Source organism: Dermacentor andersoni, chromosome 4 (genome assembly GCF_023375885.2).
Source record: "Dermacentor andersoni chromosome 4, qqDerAnde1_hic_scaffold, whole genome shotgun sequence".
NCBI classification, from domain to species: Eukaryota; Metazoa; Arthropoda; class Arachnida; order Ixodida; family Ixodidae; genus Dermacentor; species Dermacentor andersoni.
In genome coordinates, this window is record NC_092817.1 from 121,516,711 (window position 1) to 121,538,797 (window position 22,087).

Below are 22,087 nucleotides of genomic sequence, written 5' to 3' on the forward strand. Positions count from 1 at the left end.
GATGTGCCTCAGCTAACAATCCGGGAACCTAGATTCCTTTCCCATCTAATACCCAACAGCGGTCGAGAGCTGTCCGCTGCCTTAAAATGAAGGCTTTATTCATTCTTGTTCTCCTTCCGAAACTAACGGAGGAGTCGAGCAAGATTCACCTCAAAGCAGAAACCCTGTGTTGTGCTTTCTTTTAAGTGAGAAATTCGCAACGCTTTCTTTTTTTTAACAGAGGGGACGTAACCACCTTCTGACCCAATCGGAGGAAGCTACAATGGTGAATTTTACGGTACCTATCATAGACTTGGTATGCTAATACGTTGTAATTTTATGGTCCACGACAGCATTCTTGCCGACCGACACTCACATGCTTATTGTGATGCGATCTGTGATGAAATGGCGGTTCTCACATTTCTACTTCCCTCCCCCCTTTTTTTTACTCTCTCACACTCACTCACTCACTCTGTCTCAAAGAAAAAGAAGGTGGACCGGCAGGCTGTGGACATCGGTTACCTAAGTAGTACTATAAATGGTACCACCGTTGGTGCAATGTAAGGTCAGTGTAAGCCAGCGTTCGAGCTTCCATTGGCCTTGCTTCCTGCGTTGCTACCATAGCCCCCTTCCCTCCTCTACACCTCTGCTTTCGGCAGCTCGTTCAGCCCTGTGCTTCGCTCTGCGCGTCAGTCAGCGCATGCACTCGCGAAACACCTATGCCAACGCGTGCATCCGGTCGTTACAGTGCGTCAGCGCACGTCGGCACAGGTGCGGCTTTGGTGCGGACGTGTTAAAACGGTCACGTCGGCGAGCAGCAGCCGTAGATTCGCACTGCTAGGAAGGTATGACTGCGAAGGAAAGTTCGACGACTAGCTGCTACGCGATAGTCACGATGCTTTTCATGGCGGGCCGCCGTCTCAAACAGGTCGGCTGATGTGTCGGCTTATCGCAATAGCTATTGGTCAGCTTTGTTGAAAGCCGTTGGCTTGCGCAGCTGGTTTTCCGCGAGGTCTAGGTATGGTTCCCAGTCTAGGTGTTCTTTTTTTTGTGTTTATTTTTTTTTTTTTTTTAGGGAAGCAGAAGCGGAAATGGCTTTACCAAGAAACATCTCTCACAAGTCGCGGGAAAACAGCTCTGAATATAAATTAAGGCTAAATGGAAAAAAAGGAAGAAAAACGAGAAAACGGGGATAAAGTTAAAAGAAAAAAAGAAAACGTAAGGCGGACGTCGTGGGAAGGCGTCAGGATTGTTTTTCAAGGTACTGCCACGTGCAAAAGTAATAGAAACATCAACATTTTTCAAACCGCGATTAGACATCGCTTGACGTAACAGTCAGCGTTGATTTTTGTTCAAGGCCTAGAAAGTAATACGTCCGAAGAAAGCCCTCAAGTAGAGACAATGACATATTTGCTAGAAGTGATATCGAAACTGGAGGCAGAGGCCGGGGTCCGTTACTTTTGTACCAGGGGGTACTTCCACCTGCAAAAGCACTAGGAGCATGCAAACTCCTCTATCCTCAAACGTAAAAGTTCATTGAATGTGCTAGTACGACTGGCACATTTCCAACTTTTCTTCCCAGCCGTCCTCCTGTGCCCAGGAAGCGTTTGCGTTTGGCTGTACGTGACACTTAGAAAGAAAAGCATTCGCCCATCAGGAACACAATGAAATAAATAAATTAAAGAAACTAAGAAAATATGTGCAGGTATGAAGCACTAGAAGGAAAGGGCACGAGTAAGCTGAGCTCAAAGTGACGTCTGCAGGTAACAAAGCACGTGAAAACAGTGAACGGATAACTGATCATTAATTGACATTGCACGCAGTTGTATATCGTATAGGGTAGTAACAACACGGTAACTCAGTAGGGAATGACAATAGAATTGCGCTAGTAGCTGTGGTTGCTGGCGACTGTCCGCCACATAGAACGCGGTATCTCCTAGCGTCTGACACCAAGCGTAAACCGCATTAAATGAATGTCGACTGCAAACACTGAGAAGTCCAGATAGGTAGATTACTCTTTCGGAAGCCTTTGAACATTTGGTCGGCGTGCAGAGGTGGTTTGTAACCGAAGAAAAATGAAGGCCCCAATTTCCATTTTCCCACTTTACGCCCGAGCAGCGTCGTGGATTCGCTTAACGTCACGAACTGCATAACGTAAGCCGCCACGTATAACCACCGAATCACTGATCCGCTTGCAACACTTTCGTACATACGCGCCATATCCGCAGGCAAGGCTTGTAACAGTCGCCAGGTTAAATTTTCTCTTATTTAACGCAAGAAAAGAGTCCGTTTTTGTCAGTCGACATTTCAATATAGTCATGCGTTGTCGTGACCTATGCTGTAACAAGAGTGCGGCGTTCGAAAGTGTCGCCGTCACCGCCGCACGTCTCTTCTTCGCATAATTTACTGACATGCTCTCGGTGAACACGTCACCGATTCGACATCGACAATGGAGCAATGAATTGAGCGAGGACAAGAAAACAGCCTGGATTAGTACCCTCACTAACAGCCATCCATGGTTATTATTATTTTATTATTACAGTCGAACGCCTTTATAAGGAAGTGCTTGGGGGCTATTGAAATAATTCGTTATATAGGTCACTTCGTTGTAGCGTGCGTTCGTTGTAGAGGTGCTCCACTCTATTAGTATAACTATTATAATTAAGGTAAGCGTATCGGTGCACATTATACGAGTGCTCACAAACGACTAGAGCGAAATATGAGAGTAAAGAGAGAGAGAGAGAGAGCACCGAGAACTATAGCCTTCCACCGTGGAAATACACAGCTAGTGAAACCATTTTTTTCTTTCTTCCGATGAATATGTAACAACTCACCTAACAGTTCGCTCTGGTAATGTTACCTAGTGCTATTTCAGAAGCATGTACAATCTTATCTGGTACCCAAATCAGACGGGACAGTTTAGTGTCACTTCAAGCGGAAACGTTTAGTGACATTCGCTGTAGAACGCACGTGGCCAGAGTGTTCGTTTGTTGAATTCGCTTCGCTGGGTCGAAGTGTGTGGCGTCGATAACAATGCTTAAAAAATAACAATAAAATGATGTAGAATGCACGAGCAGCATTAATTCTGAAACCATTTTGCTGTCCTTTGAAGTTTAGTTAGGCGCCCAGTGTCATCTGCAGTGTAGAGCGCCGTTCCTGCCCTGATTGTCCTGGGTGCAATGCTGTATTTCCTTGGCTTATATAAGGATTGATCATGTTAATGTGATTGCAACGAATTACCCTATTTGCATTATCTGTGACGTTAATTACTGTTCTGAGCTAGAACGCAATATTATTTTGCTAACACTGCGTAAAATAACGTATAGGTAACGTTCATGTTACCGAAACGCAGGCCTGGAAACACGGACACAAGGAACACAGACGCTTTTGTGTGGTCCTTTTTCTTTTTTTCTTGCTCGTGTCCGTGTTCGCACGCGTTCCTTTCAGTAAAACCAATCCCTCTCTAGTCGCTCAACTTTCACTCAATCTGTATAACGTTCCTAATGACATAACCATCGATCGACACTGCCATCAATTCCCAGTGTCGCATTAGCATTACTTTCCCGCGTAACAGGCACTGACTGCGGTACAGTATACACTCGCCCAAAGGGTCACTAAACGTACCCGTGTGACTGCGGGGTATTAGCGTCTCCCATTTTTTAGCGTCGCATCAAGGCGCATCTCTCGACTTGTTTGGTGCCGTCCGCGCGCGTCCTTGTGTTGCTGCGTAGACGCGACCAGGAGCGGGTGTCACACCGGAAGTGACGTTTCTTTCCTTCCGTGATGCGGCGATCCGGTTGCCTGCTACAGGATCTACCCGGAGGCTGGACTACTACTCATCGTTCGCGGAAATGCTTGACTGCTCGTGGGCTTCCACAAAAGTATACCGCAGCGTCGTTCGGAGAAACGTTCGAGCTGGCGCACAAGTGGCAAACATGTATATCGAATTTCGATACTGCCTTGGAAGTTATAGCTTGACGACTTTCTATATAGCGTGATTGTAACGTGGCGGGCGTAGCGCGAAGACTCGAAAGCGAAAATGAACCCGACAGAAGCGCTAGTGCGTAAAGAATATAAATCGCATAAATTATCTAAGTGATAAAATATTTGTTTAAAAATAAGTAATACCGCGCAAGCCATCTACGGGTGGAATACAGCGCAAGACGTGTTGCTTGCGCTCGTACGAAAAACAAAAAGAGGCTGGTGAATGTCTTCGCAGTCGTCGTTATAAGGCAGTATACAGAGTCGAGGGATTCTCTTGATTTATTGGGGCTAGCTGGCGGTAGAAAAAACGCCCATGGGCCGAGACTTAATTACTGCCGCGTGCAGCAATATTCAGGTATTCCAAAATCGATTCAGGAACCGTTCAGCAACCGTCCCTCCCCCCACCCCCCTTTCTTAGTGCGGAGTAGTCAGTCGGGCTCAGCATTCTCCCTGTCTCTCTCTCATCGCTTCTCTCTCCCTCGTTTGGGGCGTGAAAGATTATTAATGCGTCATCTTCACTTCCTCTCGCTTTCTCTCTCTTTCGGCGATCTGTAATCAATATCTCTATAGCGTAAGCACAGGATCTTGAGGCAGCTTATAGCACTTATGATATGCCTTCAACTACTCACGCCCATCCCCCCCCCCCCTTTTTCTTTTCTCCTTAGCCGTGCTACATTGATAGTACGCAATTAGCATAATTCCACCAACTCGCTCGCCGTGCTGAAACCCGCGTCCATATGCGCGTGACCCGCAGCGCATAAGTAAGGTTCGACATGCCGGCAAGGAAGCCGTGCGCCTGGCGCTTGCGCAACAAACGCCGCGCCACCGCGTGCCTGGAGGAGAATCCACCCAGAGGCGGCGCGGCACACAAACACACGCTCACATGCCCCGAGGTCTCGAATTTCCCTCAACTCCCGCGTGCGTGCGTGCGTTCCAGCGAGCGCGTCACTCTTACACACACACACGCACCCCGCCCCGCGACCCCGATTCGACCTCGGCTTTGCCTGAGGGCTCCTTAAGGCGCTTGCTTTTCTTGCAAGTCATCCGTGCATGCGTGGTGACCGAGATGAGCTACGCGCACCAGCAACAAACATTGCCCTCCCTCTGTTGAGTGGAGAGCCGAAGAAAAGACATTGATTCAAACACATTGGCCGCAAGAGATCGTACGGCCTTTCCTTTCGTCTTGCCGTCCTCTTGACGTACGGATCGCTTTGTTTTGACTCGAGGTGTTCTCCTCCTTTTCATCCATTTTTGGAGCGGCGCCTTTCTCTCTCTCTCTCTCTAAACTTCAAGGACGTCTGGCTATCTGCGCATACATCGACGCCACCGTCACGGGAGATGCCCGGCTCCCTCCGAGATCTGGGTTCGTTTGTTTCGGGTTTAAGCAATAAGCAGACATATCGCGTGGCCTCGAGTGTTGTTGTAACCCTGGGAGATCTCAGCTCGGAGAAAGCCAGAGAGAGAGAGAGAGCAAGAAATGAGGTCACGTTGTTTGAACAACGCGATCTCTTTTAAGTATTCCGTTTTTCTATTCCTACTTCTTTATCTTCTCTCTTTCTCTCTATCTTTCTTCTTTTTAGGTCTTATTCCTTTGCGTGAAAATGAGAAAGCGGTGCTGGGAATTTAAGAGAGCACTTCGGCTATTTGAAGTCCGCGGGTCTGAGCAGCACGTATACGCGTACATAAGCTGAAATTCGAAATCGTACAGATAAACATAACGCGGCAACACATTACTGGTGATGGTCATCGCTTTCAGGACACGTCATTACCGTACACACGTGTTGTATAGCACCAAACCTATGTGTAAGCTCAATAACGCCGACGTCATGTGCTCGCAAATGTATTTCTACCGACGAGATAATTTAGTAAGTATATATACTGACCGAACGACTGATTCTGGCAGCATATGCGCGGGGTTTTGCCAAATCGTGCCCTGTCGGCTTAATACGGCGCCGCGTGATACCGAAATGCAGATTTACTTACTACAGAGAAAACTTACTTTATCGTAACCGTCATGATCCGCCCGTTCATGTTCGCTGCAGGGCGAAAGCTTCTGTCAGGGTGCTTTAGATTGCACTGATCACGCGTCCACCGCACTCACCCCAGGCCAACATATTTCCTGCTGTTCGGTACAAAAAGGCCAAACTTCACATTTTTGTTCCATTTTATTTTGAAACTTCATTGATAAGTCCACAGGGCCGGTGGAATTATCGTGACGTAACGAATTTCACTTGCACAAATTTTGGCATATGCTATAGGCTGCTCTTTAGTATACAGACGAAATTGTAAGGTTGGGTCTCTCGTGCGATGGCATCCTCCGTTATCATTAGCACAATGAACTATAGTCCCGAGTACTCGCTTTTAAAATTAATAACGTCACAAGGGGCTTCAAAATGTCGCGCGCCTGTCATTCTTGCGTCTTTTCTGGCGTATACCACATAAGCCACCGCTCGTGGTAGGAGCACTGACCATTATGGCGTTCCATAATTTACGAGCCCAGCTCATCGTAACGTTCATATTTAACGTGTTCCCTCAAAAAGCGCCCCGGCAATGAAGAAGGAAGCGTCAGGAGTCAAATCATTTGGCACTGAATACTGTGGTGCGGCGTGCGCTAAATGGAGCACGAACACTGCATCACTTTGTCGCTGTTTCTGGTGCTAATCGATTAGATAATCGCCGATCGCCTGTCCCGAGCTACAGCGGCCGTAATTAAGGGTCTTCAAGGTCTGTATATAAATAAATGCTGTACGCGAACGTTTGCGCAGCCCTAACAGCTTCGTTAGAGCGGTCGCTGCTTCGACAACCTGGTGCACGTTTTGCTGTTAGGCATGCATGCATTAGGAGCGCTACGCGTTTCGTCCTATATCGAGCGCGTCTCCGGAGCCGATCTGCAAGGTCAGCCCGGAGAATGCGGCGATCGTTCGAATATCGTTGACCTTAATCGCGCGGCCACCTAATTGCTCCGGAAAACGGCGCGCTCCCTTAATTAGTGCGCGCGCAGCGTGATGCACTGAGCTTGTATACAGTGTGCGCTGCGCACGCGTGCAGTCTGCTCCGGCCGGGTAATTAAAGAGCCGCCGCTCATTGCAGAGAGCGGAAGTTGGTTTCACGGAGGCAACCACGATCTCGACCGCGACCCATTTTCGTTCCTCTCTGCAAGGTTACGAACGCTGACGGTCGTCTCGAGCCCGCGTGCTGTTTAATTAACTTTAATTTCGTGTCCCGGGTAATTAATCCTTGCATTATGGCCGGAGCATTCGGTGCCCTAATGATTGTTAGATATAATATAGCTGACGCGCCTGTCACGTGTACTAGATTTACTGACACCTAGCTGCCTCCCAATACAGCCTTCTTACAAAAATTTACTACAGGGAACCGTGGCGCTATATATATTGTCTACGGGAAGTGCACGCAGCGGCGGTTCGGCCATCAAGTGTGTGTTGGTCATTAATACATAACCTCTTTGGTTGGTACATGGATTTGCCTGAACTTCGTACTACAAATGGCTTCAAGTGGTTTTGTGACTTTGGAAATTGACTACTTTCGGCTAAACGTCGCGTTAGATGCAACTGTTCTGAATGATTAAGCGTGTTCTCAGAGCCAGGTGGCCCTTTGCGTTTACAAACATAATTTAAAAAATGATTGCTTTAAATACTGTAGGCCAATAAATGCGTAAGCAGCACAGTAAATAAATATGCCACAAGAACGGGTCTGGAGTCGCAAGCATGAAGATGAGACTAATTCATGTACCAACCACCATTCGCATGGTATAGCTGAGCGATCGCAGCGCTGAAGTTCCTTCTAGTAAACTTTGTATAAAATTACACCCATCTTGGCCAACAAATGACGTACTGAACCACGTTAGCAGCCAGCGCATGACGTCAGTAAGCCTTGGGGCGGCAATATGCTTAGGTGGCCAGTCGGAAAATTCATGGACAGTCTGTGACTAATGCGAGAACGATTCACGTTAGGGGAAAACTCGCTAAAGGAATCACGTTCATTATCCAAGCCGTTTTTTTTTTTTTTCCTTTACACGCCGGCATGAACTATATGCGTTCCGTGAAAGTTGAAACCGTTCCCAGTATACAGCGAACAGACCACGGTTCACATGCACTACCAGATGATCAGTTACCCGACGTGCTTCTGGCTGTCACTTCATTTATATAGGTTCGAAGTGCTATGAAACTGATAGCCGTGTACGTGTAACACACATCAAAATTCTAAACCATACAAAGAGTTCACAGCAAGATGTGGACTTGAAGTGACTGACAGTGAGCGAACAGGCAGAGGCTGTTCTCGTTCACCCATTTATTGTTTTAAAGGTATCAGGGATTAATGGAGAACTGTAGTCGTCAGTTGCTTCCGCCGTGTTCTGTGTAGATACTCTACTAATTCCTTCCCCCTTTCTTCTTTCTAATCTTTTCTACCCTTCCCTTCAAAGTATAGCCATGCAACTGGACAGTTACCCTGGCTAACCTATCTGTCTCTAATCTCTGTTCTCTCTCTCACTGATAGCACCGAAATTATGCTTTGAATAATCGGATATGTGTCATGTAAGCGCCGTTGGATTAAGAGGTGCCCTTGCGGGTCCATGAGTTCGTACTACCGATTACGCTGCGAGCACGCGTATATCGGGCGAGCTTCTGGAGAAACTCTCGAACCTGGCAGGGCCCGCTTGAGCTACTATTTTCGAAACCATCTCGCGCCAGCGGGCGTGCCCGCTCCGATGCTGCACCTATACGCGCGTGTATATGCGCAAGCTGTGTAAGTTCGAGAAAAGATAAAAGGCAAGAAATCAAGTGGGGCGAAAGCGCGAGCTTCCAAGATAAACAGAGGCAGCAGCGTGGCGTCTGCGGTATGGGCGCGAGCCACGCACCAGCGGCATTTCCAAAAATAAAACCAGCCGCGGCAAGGCCTTCGCGCCCACAACCCCCCCGACTCCGCAGTGTTGTATTATATATATATACATATATATAGCTATAGCACGAACTTGAGATTTTGGGGCGGCGAACGTTGAAGAACGCGCGTAGACGCGTTGCCGTCGTCGGGAACCTGAAGCGGCGTGTACACGGGATGTGTAACACACCGCGTCCCGCACCAACGGCGTATATCGTAGCCGTGTACGTTGTATGCTGTACGACATGGAGGGGAGGGGAGGGGGTGCGTAACTGCGGGCACAGCCTGCGGGGATGTTTCCTCAGTGCGTCGACAGAAGGCATCCGTCGTCCGGTTTGTCGAAACCATCTGCTCGCGTGTCTAGGGGCTCGGTGCGATCATCGTCGTTATACGGAGGATGGATGTATACGTGGCAGGCACCGAGTCGAGGAGGTCGCGATGTTTGGGGGCGACGGAAACGTGCTTGAAAGACGAAGGTGTCGCCACACATGTCGAAGCAAGCACGGAAAAAAGTGCCAGCAGTTTGCGTTTCGAGACATCAGTTACCGAATTAAAAAAAATCTAATAAATAAAAAAAAAACAACGCGGTGGTGTGAAGGGGGCTGGAGGTCACATGTATATTAGGCTTATAAGCCGCGGGTCCAGCACATTTCGCTGAAGAGTCACAAGCATATGCGTGCACGTAAATACATGGGGCTGTCTATCGTCACAGGAAAGCGCGAACGTTTGAAAAAGGAAAAATACTACATCGGGGTGACCGGGACATTACTCTTCAGGAACTCTCTCCGATTTTGTCAAAAAGGAAGAAGGAAAGAAAGAAAGAAAGGCAGAAGGAAAGAGAGAAAGAAGGAAAGAAAGCAAGAAAGGAAAGAAAGGAAAGAAAGCAAGACAGGAAAAAAAGGCAAGAGCAACGATGGTTAATAAGAGGACAAAAAAGAACACCGTTCTTTTTTTTAAATTGTGCGCCCAAATCGCAGCGCCGAAGTCGTCGGAGTGACGTCACAGTCAGATATAGCGGAATTTCTGGCTGTTATCGCTCAGGTGGAGGACTGGGAAAATAAGGAAGGAAAGGCAGGGAGGTCAACCAGACGCGCGTCCGGTTTGCTGCCCTACATCCTCTCCCTCTCTTTTCTTTATTTTCATCCCTATTATCGCGTATGGGAGTCTATTGCCCAGGTTCTGTTCTCGTTTGTTTATGAATGTGACAGGATCCTACTTTATTAATAAATGGCGTTTTTGATTAGTTAATTGCTTTTCTTGCAAACAAACCTCTGCGGCTACTCGCCACGCGGCAGTAAGTGAAAGAAAAAAAGAAATTCAAAAGGACAGAATCTGATCGAGCGAGAAAATATCTAGCATCGCGATAGTAACTATAGTTTACGTGCGTACAGCCAGACCCGTAAGAATGCATCTTCAGAGACGCTCGACTTTTCATTCAAACGCGTTCTGCTGAAATATAAACGTAACTGCGTGGGAATTGTCGGGCCAGAAATTCCACCGCGAGGAATGCATTCCGCGCGACCGTATTTTCACATATATTCCAGCGGAGCACAGCAGTGCGCCTCAGTCCCGTCATCAACCGTGGACGCCCGGTCACATGAAGCACGAGCGGTTCGCGAAACACGCTACAATATAAGCGATCTAAGGAAAAAGGAGCAACCTGAGTAGGCGACACAAAGGGGAGGGCATACCACGAGGAGCGGGGCAGGGGTCGCCGAGAAGGCGACGCGATGAAAGGACGCCGCGCCACGCTTAACTCAGGTGCCCGTCGTCTCCGCCCGCGCAATCCTGGATGCCGGGGAAGGACAACAGCGCCGGCGCGCTGACCGCTCCTGGTCCATTGTGCGCGAGCTGCTGCAGCGGAGGTCGGACGCGGTGGGAAAATCAACGCGATCTCCGCCGAGATCTGCGCTGAAAGGAGGATCGACGACCCCCAGTGCTTTCCAAAAACGCAGCCGCAGGTCGTTTAGAGAGAGAGACAGAGAGGCGTGTGTGTGTGCGTGTGCGTGTGCGTGTGTGTGTGTGTGTGTGTGTGTGTGTGTGTGTGTGTGTGTGTGTGTGTGTGTGTGTGTGTGTGTGTGTGTGTGTGTGTGTGTAAGGCGGCGCGCCGTCTCTATTCTTCTCTACCGGACCGCCCACCCCCTAGCGAGAGGTCAAACGACGCGGACACGGACGGGACCATCCAGCCCGGCCTTTCACGATGAACGCAGAGGCGGCCATAAAAACGCGGTGAAGGCGACGACGAACCGCGACGAAACGGCGGTGTATAGTTACGTCTGGTCGGCGACTGGCTATGGCGCGTTTCTTTCTCTTTTGTATTGCTTTTCTTTACGTCTATCTCTATCTTGGCGCAGGGTTACTGCTACGCGTGGGAAAACACATCCAAGTCATGGGACGAACGAGATGTTCGAAGCAATGCATGTCGCTCCTTTATAGTTACGCGTTTCGGAAACGATTATTTCTTGGCTACGTGCCGTAACCTCCTGAATGTGGTTAGGTGGCGTAGTCGGAAACGTTTTCTTGCGAGCAACAAACGGTGACGCTTCAGCTCTCTGTTCACTGTGCCACCCCGTTTCCTCATGCAGAGAGAATTCTCGGATGTGTCGATATAGAAACTGATCAGACAAAGTTGTACGCGTTGGCTCATGAACGCTATAAGTTCTCCTAAGGCACTACATTGTTGTGCTCATCGTCGACACACAGTCGTTAGATGTATGAAAGGGAACACCTAATTCCTTCTAAGCAACGATTGCTCCTGATCTGTGGTTTCGAATATAACGTCTTGATATGAAACAAGTGCCTTTCCCGATGATGATTTATTCTCAGAGAACACTTCTATACGACGCATACGTATCTATATCCACTACGGCCTCTTGAAGGCAATTTGAGTGTTCACATTCACATTGCTCGACAAAGTACACGGCGAGATTGTCGACGTGGGTCTTGTGTAGGCGTTGGCTCGTGGACGATAAGTTATGCCAAGGTACTAAACTTTTCACATGTGGAGGGCTTGCACACTTTCTTTTGAATTTCGCATATGCCGCGGGGCAAATTGTCCGAATCAAAACAAAAACGCCACGTGGACACTCGTCTCACATATAGGAGATACAGATATGCCGGCGCGCGTCGATGGCAATGGGAAATATAAATATTTTGACCCTATCTCTAGGGCCGCCATTTCACAATTGTGACCGACCACCATGCTCTCTGTTGGTTGTCGATGCTGCAAAACTTGTCTGGACACCTCGGTCGTTAGGTAGTGCGCTTGCAGGAAAGTGACTTCAATGTTAAACAGTGTCCGGCAAACAACATCAAGATGCCGATATTTTGTCGCGCTGTCCGCTATCGCCAAACACCAATGCTTCCCCCTTTTGTCTGCACGTGCGTCACCATCTAGCCAAACGTTCAAGCATATATGCCCAGTAGCCCGGTACTGTCTGTGGCCTCAGTTGACTTTCTTCCGTCTGCCGACCTCGTCTCGTTCCAACGTACTGATCCATACTGCCGTACCTGCTGCTCCATCCGCGTTCCTTCCGGAAGAACTTGCTGCTTGCATCGCCCGCTGCCGTGAAATTGCCCGCGACAACAACGCTAGCATTCAGTCACAAAAGGAAAGTTCGCTATGATGCGACGCGTCGTGTTGCTTCGTTCCGCCCAGACGACGAAGTTCTTTTGTGGACACCTGTTCGCGCACCGGGGCTCTGTCAAAAATTTATTCATAGACTTCGCGGCCCATAAACAGTTATTCAAGGAACTTCGGCCATTAACTATCGCGTCACTTCTGTCAGTTCAGCTACTGACCGCCGCCGCCGCACTACAGAAATTGTTTACGTCTCTCGCCTGAAACTATATACATCCGTCGTATACCTACCCTTTCTACCTTGCTGACAGCTTTCGTTGAGGGAAGGGGGGGGGGGATGCGCAGTTGGTGTATATCGTCGTCGTCATCTGTATATACGACTCATCATCTTTTGGCTAGTGTGGTGCTTCAGCTCTGCCTCTATAGCGGCTGCTCTAAAATAAAGGCATCGCATCGGTCAACGTCTGACAACACACACTCTCTCTCTCTCTCTCTCTCTCTCTCTCTATATATATATATATATATATATATATATATATATATATATATATATATATATATATATATATATATATATATATATATATATATATATAGGTGTGTGTGTGTGTGTGTGTGTGTGTGTGTGTGTGTGTGTGTGTGTGTGTGTGTGTGTGTGTGTGTGTTTGTGTGTGTGTGTGTGTGTGTGTGCGCGCGCGCGTGCGCTAGCGAGGCGCTGAAAGCGCACAGAGGAAAGAAACCACAATCCTCTTGGAGTGTCGGCATACGACTTATCGACACGATGGACAAGCGTCTCCACAATAACATTTTAAAAAAAGAGACGAAAGAGAAGATGCCGAGCTTTCTGGGGTTGTCCGGTGAAGAATTCGCATTAGGCAACATTTGCGTGTTGTTCATATACGTTATCGGGAGGAGACGACAGGCCCAGCAGACATGCACACCCACTGCAGGCAGTGCAAAGCCTCCGCGACGGTTGCTTGCACAACAGCGATGTGGATCTCTGCGTAGTTTTAATTGCCGCTTCGTCATGCTGTGAATGGAACTCACGTAGCTGTATAAGCAGGCAGCGCTGTGCATATAGTGGCTTCGAAATGAGTGTTTCGCGATGGAATCCCTCGACTCCGCGACGCCTTGAAAGGTGTTCGCGGCCTCGGACATCTCGACGTTGTAATATCGGCGCGAAGAACGAGCGCTGAACGTACACATTTTGTCAAGTGAATTAGATATGCTCTATACCTATGTCTGTACGCGCCAAGTGGCCGGTTTGTCGACTGTCGAAGCCTCCGCGACGGTTGCTTGCCTGCGCGGGCGATTTCAGGGGGCGGCGGGTTACTGGCGCTTCTCGGAATGCCAACGCACGTTGTATGCTATAGGGACCTGCCTGTGCGATTGTCTTATCGTTCTGTACGCCGCGCTTTGATGTGCGCACCACAGCTCTAATCTGTACGACATTTTCGTACAGCAGCGACGAAACAGAAGAAAGCCTCTAAGCTGCAACACTTGCTATCGCGATGCTGGCGCGCAGGACAACGCAACTACCAGTTTAAGCTACCAGAAAAATAAAATAAAAATAAAGTGGATGTGATGTTGCAAGCAAGCGGCGGCATCCATGAGGATTCGACTCCTTGCGATGGGTGGCAGGCTGATACATATACTGAAAGCAGCATAGATGCATGGCGACTTTCGCTATTACTTGACCACACCGCTACGTTTGGGGAGCGGTCCCCAAGTTTTATTTCAGGTGCTACTCGATCGTTTTGCTTGACAAAAGCGCATGCCGGCAGATACTTGTTTCGCCCACTGTGTCTGGGCGTTACTGTCGCCGAGATAACAGTAATATTAAACTGATGATGCTTAACCTTCCAAGTCATGGCGTAAGACACGTGATGTATACATGATACGGTATAGGCGACCCCAGATTAATTTTGATCACCGTTTGCTATTTAACGCGCACCTGGAATGGTTCATGGGACGTTCTATATATGGTTGGGGATTGAACCTCTGACGTTGGCTGTTCTTAGCTGAATAAAATTCCGCCATATAGCAGCTGAATATTAGACACGTTTTCAGTGCGCGCGCCTGTGTTTGTTTGTGTAAAACAAGGTGCAAAACCTTTTTTCGACGTCCTCGATCCAGGACCAACTGGTGAGAGGTGGAATACGCTAACACATTCGAAATATAGTTTCCCGGCGTTAAAAGCACAACTATAAAATGACTGAACGCTCAGGCGCCACTTCGACATCTCATCTGCGATATACGCCGTGTGCTCTCAAGTCGTGGGGACGATGCCCTTCGTTTAGCGAAAACTCCCGCCTATATATCTCCGGTCCTTCCTGTGGAATAGCCTGGGCGCGCAAGCGTGCGCCATGCCTTTTAACGCCGGGGCATTAAGCGCGTTTTAGCGACTCGGACAAGTGCACGCATGCATCACGCGCCGACCTCGGCAAGCCCCGTAGGTGACCGTGAAAGCGAATTCACCAAGTGGCGCCGGGAGCACATAAACGGACAATGCCTGTCTAGACGTTCGGGCTTAGCCCAAGAGCGCCCAGCGGGTTGCCACTGATTGTACACTAATGACCGGCGCTTTCTTTTTCTCGCCATTGGCGAGGCAGTGAGTAAAGAGCCGTTTTTCGTGCGAGCATTCACGCTACAGAGGGGCAGTGTGCTGTTTCCCGGCGCGCGTGTATTGAAGGCGAAGTGTGGTACTGGCAATATATATGATGCTTTATTGGCAACTCCTTCGAAATGGGGCGGTGACAAACATTCATGTATAGCCCGCTCGAGCTAATCAGGTAATCTATACATGTCTGGAAGTCTTGCATTTTTCCTACATGTCCCTAATATTTTCTCCTTTCCTTAATTATAGCATCTATATCGGCCTTGTACAGTTACCTAGGCCCGTAACGAAACCTGGGCCTATCATTCTCTTCCCTGCTTTTGTTCTTTTTCCGCCAATATTCTAAACGTCCCTTGCTTATGACGACTGCTGACCGGTTAATGCTTCTATCTATGGGTGGGTCTCCCCGGGTGACTACCTTCGCATTCTATTAGGATATGTGCTCCGCATTTTTGCTGCAGCAGGTACGTGCCTCATCCTGTTTCGAATATTTGCTGCGGCATGTTTTGGTCCTCGGGCAGCCAGCTTGGGCCTCAAATAGCAATGCCCTTGTGTTATCATACAGATTTTCCTTTCTAATTTCTTTCTACTCGTTCTGGTAAATCTCCATGGTCCTTTTGTCTCCATCCTTTGCATCCAATTTACTGTCTGTTTCTCTCATTTTCTTTTTGGTGACGTCTGGTTGTTTGTTTACACTTTCAATTACCCTGTATCTGGTTGCCAACTTTCTTGCCCTCTTCCTCCATTCCATGTCCACGCTTTTGACGAGCAGATATTTGTGCATTTTAGCCGCCCATTTATTTCCAATCGTGTTCCTGAGTCTTTCTTCAAAGGCTAATTTTGCTCTGCGCTACTCCGACTTCAATAGCGGCCCAACCCCTGTCACGCTGCGCCGCCTCGTTTTTTTTTTTTTAGTAATGTTTTAATTGACAGCTTGTGACGCTTTGTCCAACTACCACGGTTTAAACACGTTCTCGTGTTAAACATGTGTCCTTGTGGAGAAAAAAAAAAAAAGGTTGCACGTGAGCGCCTTTGTCGCTGCCAACACTTTACAGCCGTAGCTATGTAGAATATGGTTGGTTACTGCAATACAGTCGAACGCCTCCACAAACAAATTACATTTATAACGAAGGATGTATTATGTCCCGGCCGAAATTCTATCTTTGATACGCATTGTGAACGCTTCGAGAACGAAGACCAGTACAACGAGTTTGCCTGTACAGCGAAGGAATTTAGGCGTCTCCGACGGCTAATTTGTTGCTTTACAACGAACACCGCGTAGCGGTGTCGACACTATCAGCCGCAGACGTCACGGAGGTGTGCTGTGTTCTAGTGCTAACTAAATTAAGCCCCTCCATCCACTCGCCACCACCGATTTTGCTCGAAAACGTGGATGGAGAGGCTTTAGTGCTAACGGCAGCGGTAGGCGACGCACTTGACGAACGTGCCAATGTCACAAGTACAGCCATGCTGCCCTGCTCCAGGAATCGTACGCTGCTTGTTCTAACGCATCATCGGGTGCGACGCATGACGAATACGTCGTAGCCAGACTTGTACTCAACAAATTACGTGTCATTAATTATTCGTAATCAATTAAAATTATTTGAATTCTTAAAATTTAGCTATCATGTCTTTAGTCGGTAACGCACACTGTAAATAAATTTATTTTCTTTTTTCCAACAACCAATTACACGTAACCGGTTACATTACTGAGGAGACGAGCTGTAACAAGCGACACAGCATTGAGAACCTGAATTTGGCGGAAAGCTACAATAGGATGCCCGAGATCGTGGCACGCAATAAATATCCTCGCGAATGCGCATGTTCAGACTAGCAAACCCGGGGGTATGTGTTTCCTCATGTTAACGCTCCACCAGATGTTGGCTGGCGAAATGAACAGGTGCTGGTATGCGTTTCGAAAGCGAAGGCCACTTTGGACGTCAATGCCAGGAAATCATACACGGACGATTCCTTCAGCTTTTCATTGGCCCCGACCTGGAATGTCTTCTCCAAGTCGCAGCAATTATAAAGCGCTGCACTTAAAGGGGACCCAGACGCTGAATAACCGCTATCTTATGCGCGAAATACGCACGTCAACTATGCAAATATATTAATGCAAATATCGCATTAAGGCTCTGTGTTAAGACTGTGCACCGCCTTCGCAATCGGGCCCACACTTCCCTGTCTGCTCCTCGTACAGCTGGCACTATAGTTAAGTAGGCGCCTTGCGACTGTGCCGCCTTCAGGACTGTACTGCCTTCGTCGCCGTCATACCATTGACGTCACATCATCGTCATGTATGCGTATTGCTGCTGTCGTCACACACGCGTGCTCACAGCTTGGCTTGCAGAAACAGGTCTATCCATCCGGTCACGCTCTGCAGAAATCCCAGACGCTGCCGGACAGGGTGCTGAAATCAGCACGTCAGCTCCAGCAATGATTGCATCAGTTGGGCAATCTATCGGCACTGACACTACGCGCATTCCTGGACTCGAGAAACATCCGTCCCAAGAACGAATCCGCGCGGCGCGTGGGTTGGGTGCGCGGCACCCACCTTAAACGGGGGGCGGGCGAGGGGTCACGTTTTACTCCCTCGGCTTTCCTCCGCCCTCTCTTTGACCCGCCGATTCTCTTTCTCCGTGATTAACGGTTCCTCTAATCGGAGGCGCCCGCACTAAGAAGGTGCCGACGACAACGGTCCGGTCACGCCCGGGAGCTGTTACCTCGCCGAATTCAAGTGTGAGCGTGCGCGCGGCCCGTTCCGGATGTGCGCGAGGTGCCCGGTCCTCTGGAGAAGTACAAGATAGGTGATTGGAGCGAAATCTAAAAAAAAAAAAAAAAGAAAGAAAAGAAAGGAAGAAAAGACAGAAAAGAAACACATTAGGGAGTAAACATCATCTGCCAGAGTGCTTTGCTCGTATAGAAGCGATAAACGCGGGCGAAGTGTGTTCGCCTTCAGCAACAACCCAAGCACATTATAGAGGTCGCGTCGAGGAAGGACTCGCTAAACAAAATTTAGAAAAAAAGTTCGCGTCTCGGATGCTCGAGGATAGACCCTCATTTGGAGGGCGCAGGTCAACCTCTCGGGAATGCTGTCCACTCCACAGCGAGGTGACGAGCAGTTAGCGCGTAGGGAACTGTGTCATGTGCAGATGGTGGTCCGTATTCACATACACATAAAAAAACAAAAAAAAACAAAAAAAAAAACAGAAAAAGATCTTACGAATTGTTGCAATCGATGTTAGGTGAAGCATTGTGCACGTTGTCATTGGCTGTAAAGCATTGCGTGGGGTGCCGCGAAGCGTTACCAGGTGGACCAACGCATTTATGTAAATCGAGTCGCTATATATGTGCGTGACGCGAGCGTATACTTGTGTGCGATCACAACTGCAAAACGGCGACGGCGATCGTATGACGGCAGCGGCATCGTTCCTACTGCGTACGTACGACACGAATTTATATGATAAGCCGGTTGTTGAGTTCTGCATCATTTAACGGGCGTAAGCGAGAGATAGACGGATTTTGATATACTAGTGATGTGATGTACTTACATAGCACTAGCGAGCTAGTGCAGATGGAAGTGAAGGTAAACGCTATTGTTAAACACTAGTGTTGATATATATCTTGTGAATGAGTCTGAGTAAGTTCCGTTCATTTTGCCGAGCTACGGAGCGTCCTATCTGCTCTTCACCTCAAGTTTCTACGACATTGCAAACTTATTCAACCGAACACGCGATTATATACGGGGTGATCAATTTTAAGTTTCTCGGAATTTTTAAAGATCGCCTGTAGCAGATCGCACAATTCTTGTCCTTGAGCTGGAGCATTCGAAGAGGCGGACATTACTAGCACGACAAATTGAAACACATATTCAGCTAATTAACAGAAACTAACTAATTAAATTAATTGATTACTTAAATGAACATATTGCAATTTACGAATTGCAGCCGGTGAGTGTGCAAGGCGCACCCATTGGACGTATCCATGGGAGGTGCGTTGTTTTCTGAACGTCATTTGTGTCTGATACAAGCCAGTCCTTACTACGCAATGGAACTTAACTTGGAACTTGGGGGTTTCGGGCCTTGAGGTTATTGTACGTTCTTTGCTACCGCACGGTGTGCACAGCAAACGGTTGATCGAGTTCTTCTCTCTCCCTCGCAGCTGTCGGGATGCGCGGTACTCGGCGTGGGCGTGTGGACGCTGGTGGCCAAGCGGCACCACCTGAGCCTGCTGACCACGGCCACCTACGCGTCGACGGCCTACATGCTGGTCCTGGCCGGGGCTCTGGTCATCCTCGTCACGGCGCTCGGGTGCGTGGCCGTCTGCCGCCTGCACCGATGCTTCCTCTTGGCCGTGAGTGCCGTGATGGTTCACACTTTGCCCTGACACTGCAAGCGTTGCCTTCGGGTCGCAACATGGCGCGGCGTCCAATCAGCGACCGATTCTTTTCCTTTCCCGCGAGAATCTTGGCTACTAAAAGACCTTCGCTAGAAAAAATTTCCGCCGGCTGCACACAGCGTATCGTTTGTAAGTGGAGCGGTTTTGCAGCACCATGTTTGTGTGTATGTCTGAAGCTGTATTTTGAAAACCATTCCTCCAGGTGTCAAAGGAAAGAAATGAAGAAAGAGATAAAGAAATAAAGTGAGAAAGACAGAAAGAAGGAGAGAGAGAGAGAACGAGAGAAAGAAAGAGAGAAATAAAGAAAGAACGAGAGAGAGAGAGAAAGAAAGAAAGAAAGGAAGAAACCTCGCGTAATTTCTATCCTGTAAAATGCTTGCTTGTGTAGATCATAGGGGTCTGAGGATGACTGAGACTTGATTGATCAACAGTGCGAGCAAAAAAGGGAGCTCCAGCTTGAAGCCAATTAACACTTCGATGATTACTTATTGTACTGGGTATCCCGTTCTCGTAGAGTGATACGTTAAACGGACGCAAATTGTGAGAAGAACCAGCGGAACAATAATGCGTGCATGGTCGCTTGTTATCAGCTCTTAATTGTGTGCACTGACACTGATGCGTGGCGAATTCATGGAGCATCACTATTACACACCACGCTTCTGGATGATTGTGTATGTAGCACACCGTGCGCTTGACTAAATGCTGCATCATCGTTTTCCTTGCAGTACACCTTCCTGCTCCTTTTGATATTCCTGATGGAAGCCGTTGCGGGGATCATTGCCTACGTCTACGAAGAACAGGTGAAACAAGAGTCTTTATTCATTGGCCAGTCTATAGGGAGCGAGTTAACTGCTAACAACAGCAGCACTTTCCTGTTAGTGTACGCATTAATTTGTCCTGCACATTGTACATCCACGTGTTCAAATCATTAAACAAAAATTGCGTTATCAAATAGAGTATGCCGGATGCACATAAATTGTTTTCTTTCTTTCGTCTTAGTCCAAAGACATATTAAAACAAGTTGGCAGTAGTAAGATTGTCGTGCTGATTATAGCCGTATAAGTAATGGTTATCTACCTGCTATTAAAGGAGCAAGCAAAAATATTAGCAAAATATAAAAAGTACAGAAGGTGAGAATAAATTGCACGTGCTCCGCGTGTACTTCAAAAATGTACATAAGGCTGTTTTGCCGAATATCGATCGCGTAAAGCATGTTTCTTCACAACTGTTTCAGGTGTGGCACGAGTTGGCTGATGGACTGAACACAACTTTCGTCGAGAGCTACGGCATCGACGCAAGCAGGACAGAGGCAATCAACGATTTGCAGCGCACCGTACGTACACTTTACGTAGCACAGCATTGAGCGATTGCACTCATAACATTTGCACGAATATAACGGGGATTTTGTTTATTGCGATAGTAACTATACGGACTCACGAGGCGCATTAATGCCGCCTCAGTGTGACGGCGCATGCGCGGCTGGCGCGCGGAGGGTTAGGCCTCCAGAGACGCGGAGCGCGCTTGGCTGCGAAAACAACGAAGCCAAGTGGACCACAGGGTTTCCTACTAACATGGGCAGCATTCGGCCTTCCACTGATGGCATGAGCATTCGCACGCATAAGCCCACTGTAACGTTCCAGTTGAGTCGCTGTGTGTATGCTATGGTATGAGCAGTGCAGTGAACGTCAAGCTGACGTTATCTAATATTTCCGTGGGCGCCGACTAATGCCGATGATTTCCCATCGGTCTCCTCTCGTGCCCCACCGACAGATGGATGGATGCTATGAGCGTCCCCTTTGGAACGGGGCGGTGGGTTGCGACACCAAGCTATTGCTATTATACTGCCTGATGTCCTACCTAACTTAAGAAAGAAAAAAAAAAAAAGAAAAGAAACACTACGAACTCCCACAACCAAATTTTCTGAGCCCCTATTGCGAACTTTGCTTTTGTACGTCTCCGTTCTTTGTCGTTTCCCTACTTCCACCAATCTTCCAATCGCCTCTTACTAATCTCTATTGCGGACATGTTTACTTTTCCCCTGCTCTCGCTGAACCCAAGGGCATCAAGGAGGCCAGTGGTGCCTAAATCGACCGCTGGGCAGATGTCTTCACATTCTAATAAAACATACTCCATCGTTTCTATAGCTTTGCCGCCGCAAACACCGACGTGTGACTCCCGCAACGCCATCTGGCGGCACTTCTAATCTCCTCTTCTAATCTTGTGATTGTTCGGAAAAGGAACCTCTCTTTTAAGATAGCACCCCCACGAGTTGTCATGCGCGCTGCGTCGCGCCTACATGTCGCACCCGCGTACAGTTAGGACGCCGTCCGAGCAGTTCTCGCGCAGCGCTAGACCTTTCTATTGCTGTCATGTTCTGCGCTTTTCGTGCGAAACTGCCCATTCTTCTTTATTGCGATAGCAATATCTGGACACTCCAAGCGTATTAACGCCGTCGACGTTGCCGTGAAGGCCTGCATATGTTTAGGTATATGTATATGTGATGCCATGGTGTATATATGCGGCTTATATTGCTACATTATTCTATCCCTAAGGTTTCTCGTAGCAGGTCTTACATTCTTGACTAAATTATTCCTCAGAATTTTGAGAATGGCAGCCCACAAAAAGAAAAGAAG

The 22,087-nt window shown here is 48.2% G+C and overlaps 1 protein-coding gene across 2 annotated transcripts in view; it reads left to right on the top strand.

Annotated features, from left to right (window-relative positions):
* Window positions 1–22,087, top strand: part of LOC126537552 (CD151 antigen-like) — a 120,467-nt gene that overhangs the window by 88,119 nt on the left and 10,261 nt on the right. For both annotated transcript variants that reach the window (XM_050184661.3, XM_050184660.3), the window contains 3 exons: window positions 19,218–19,409; window positions 20,180–20,254; window positions 20,689–20,787. In XM_050184661.3, coding sequence (XP_050040618.1) covers window positions 19,218–19,409; window positions 20,180–20,254; window positions 20,689–20,787 — 366 coding nt within the window. The remainder of the gene's footprint in view (window positions 1–19,217; window positions 19,410–20,179; window positions 20,255–20,688; window positions 20,788–22,087) is intronic.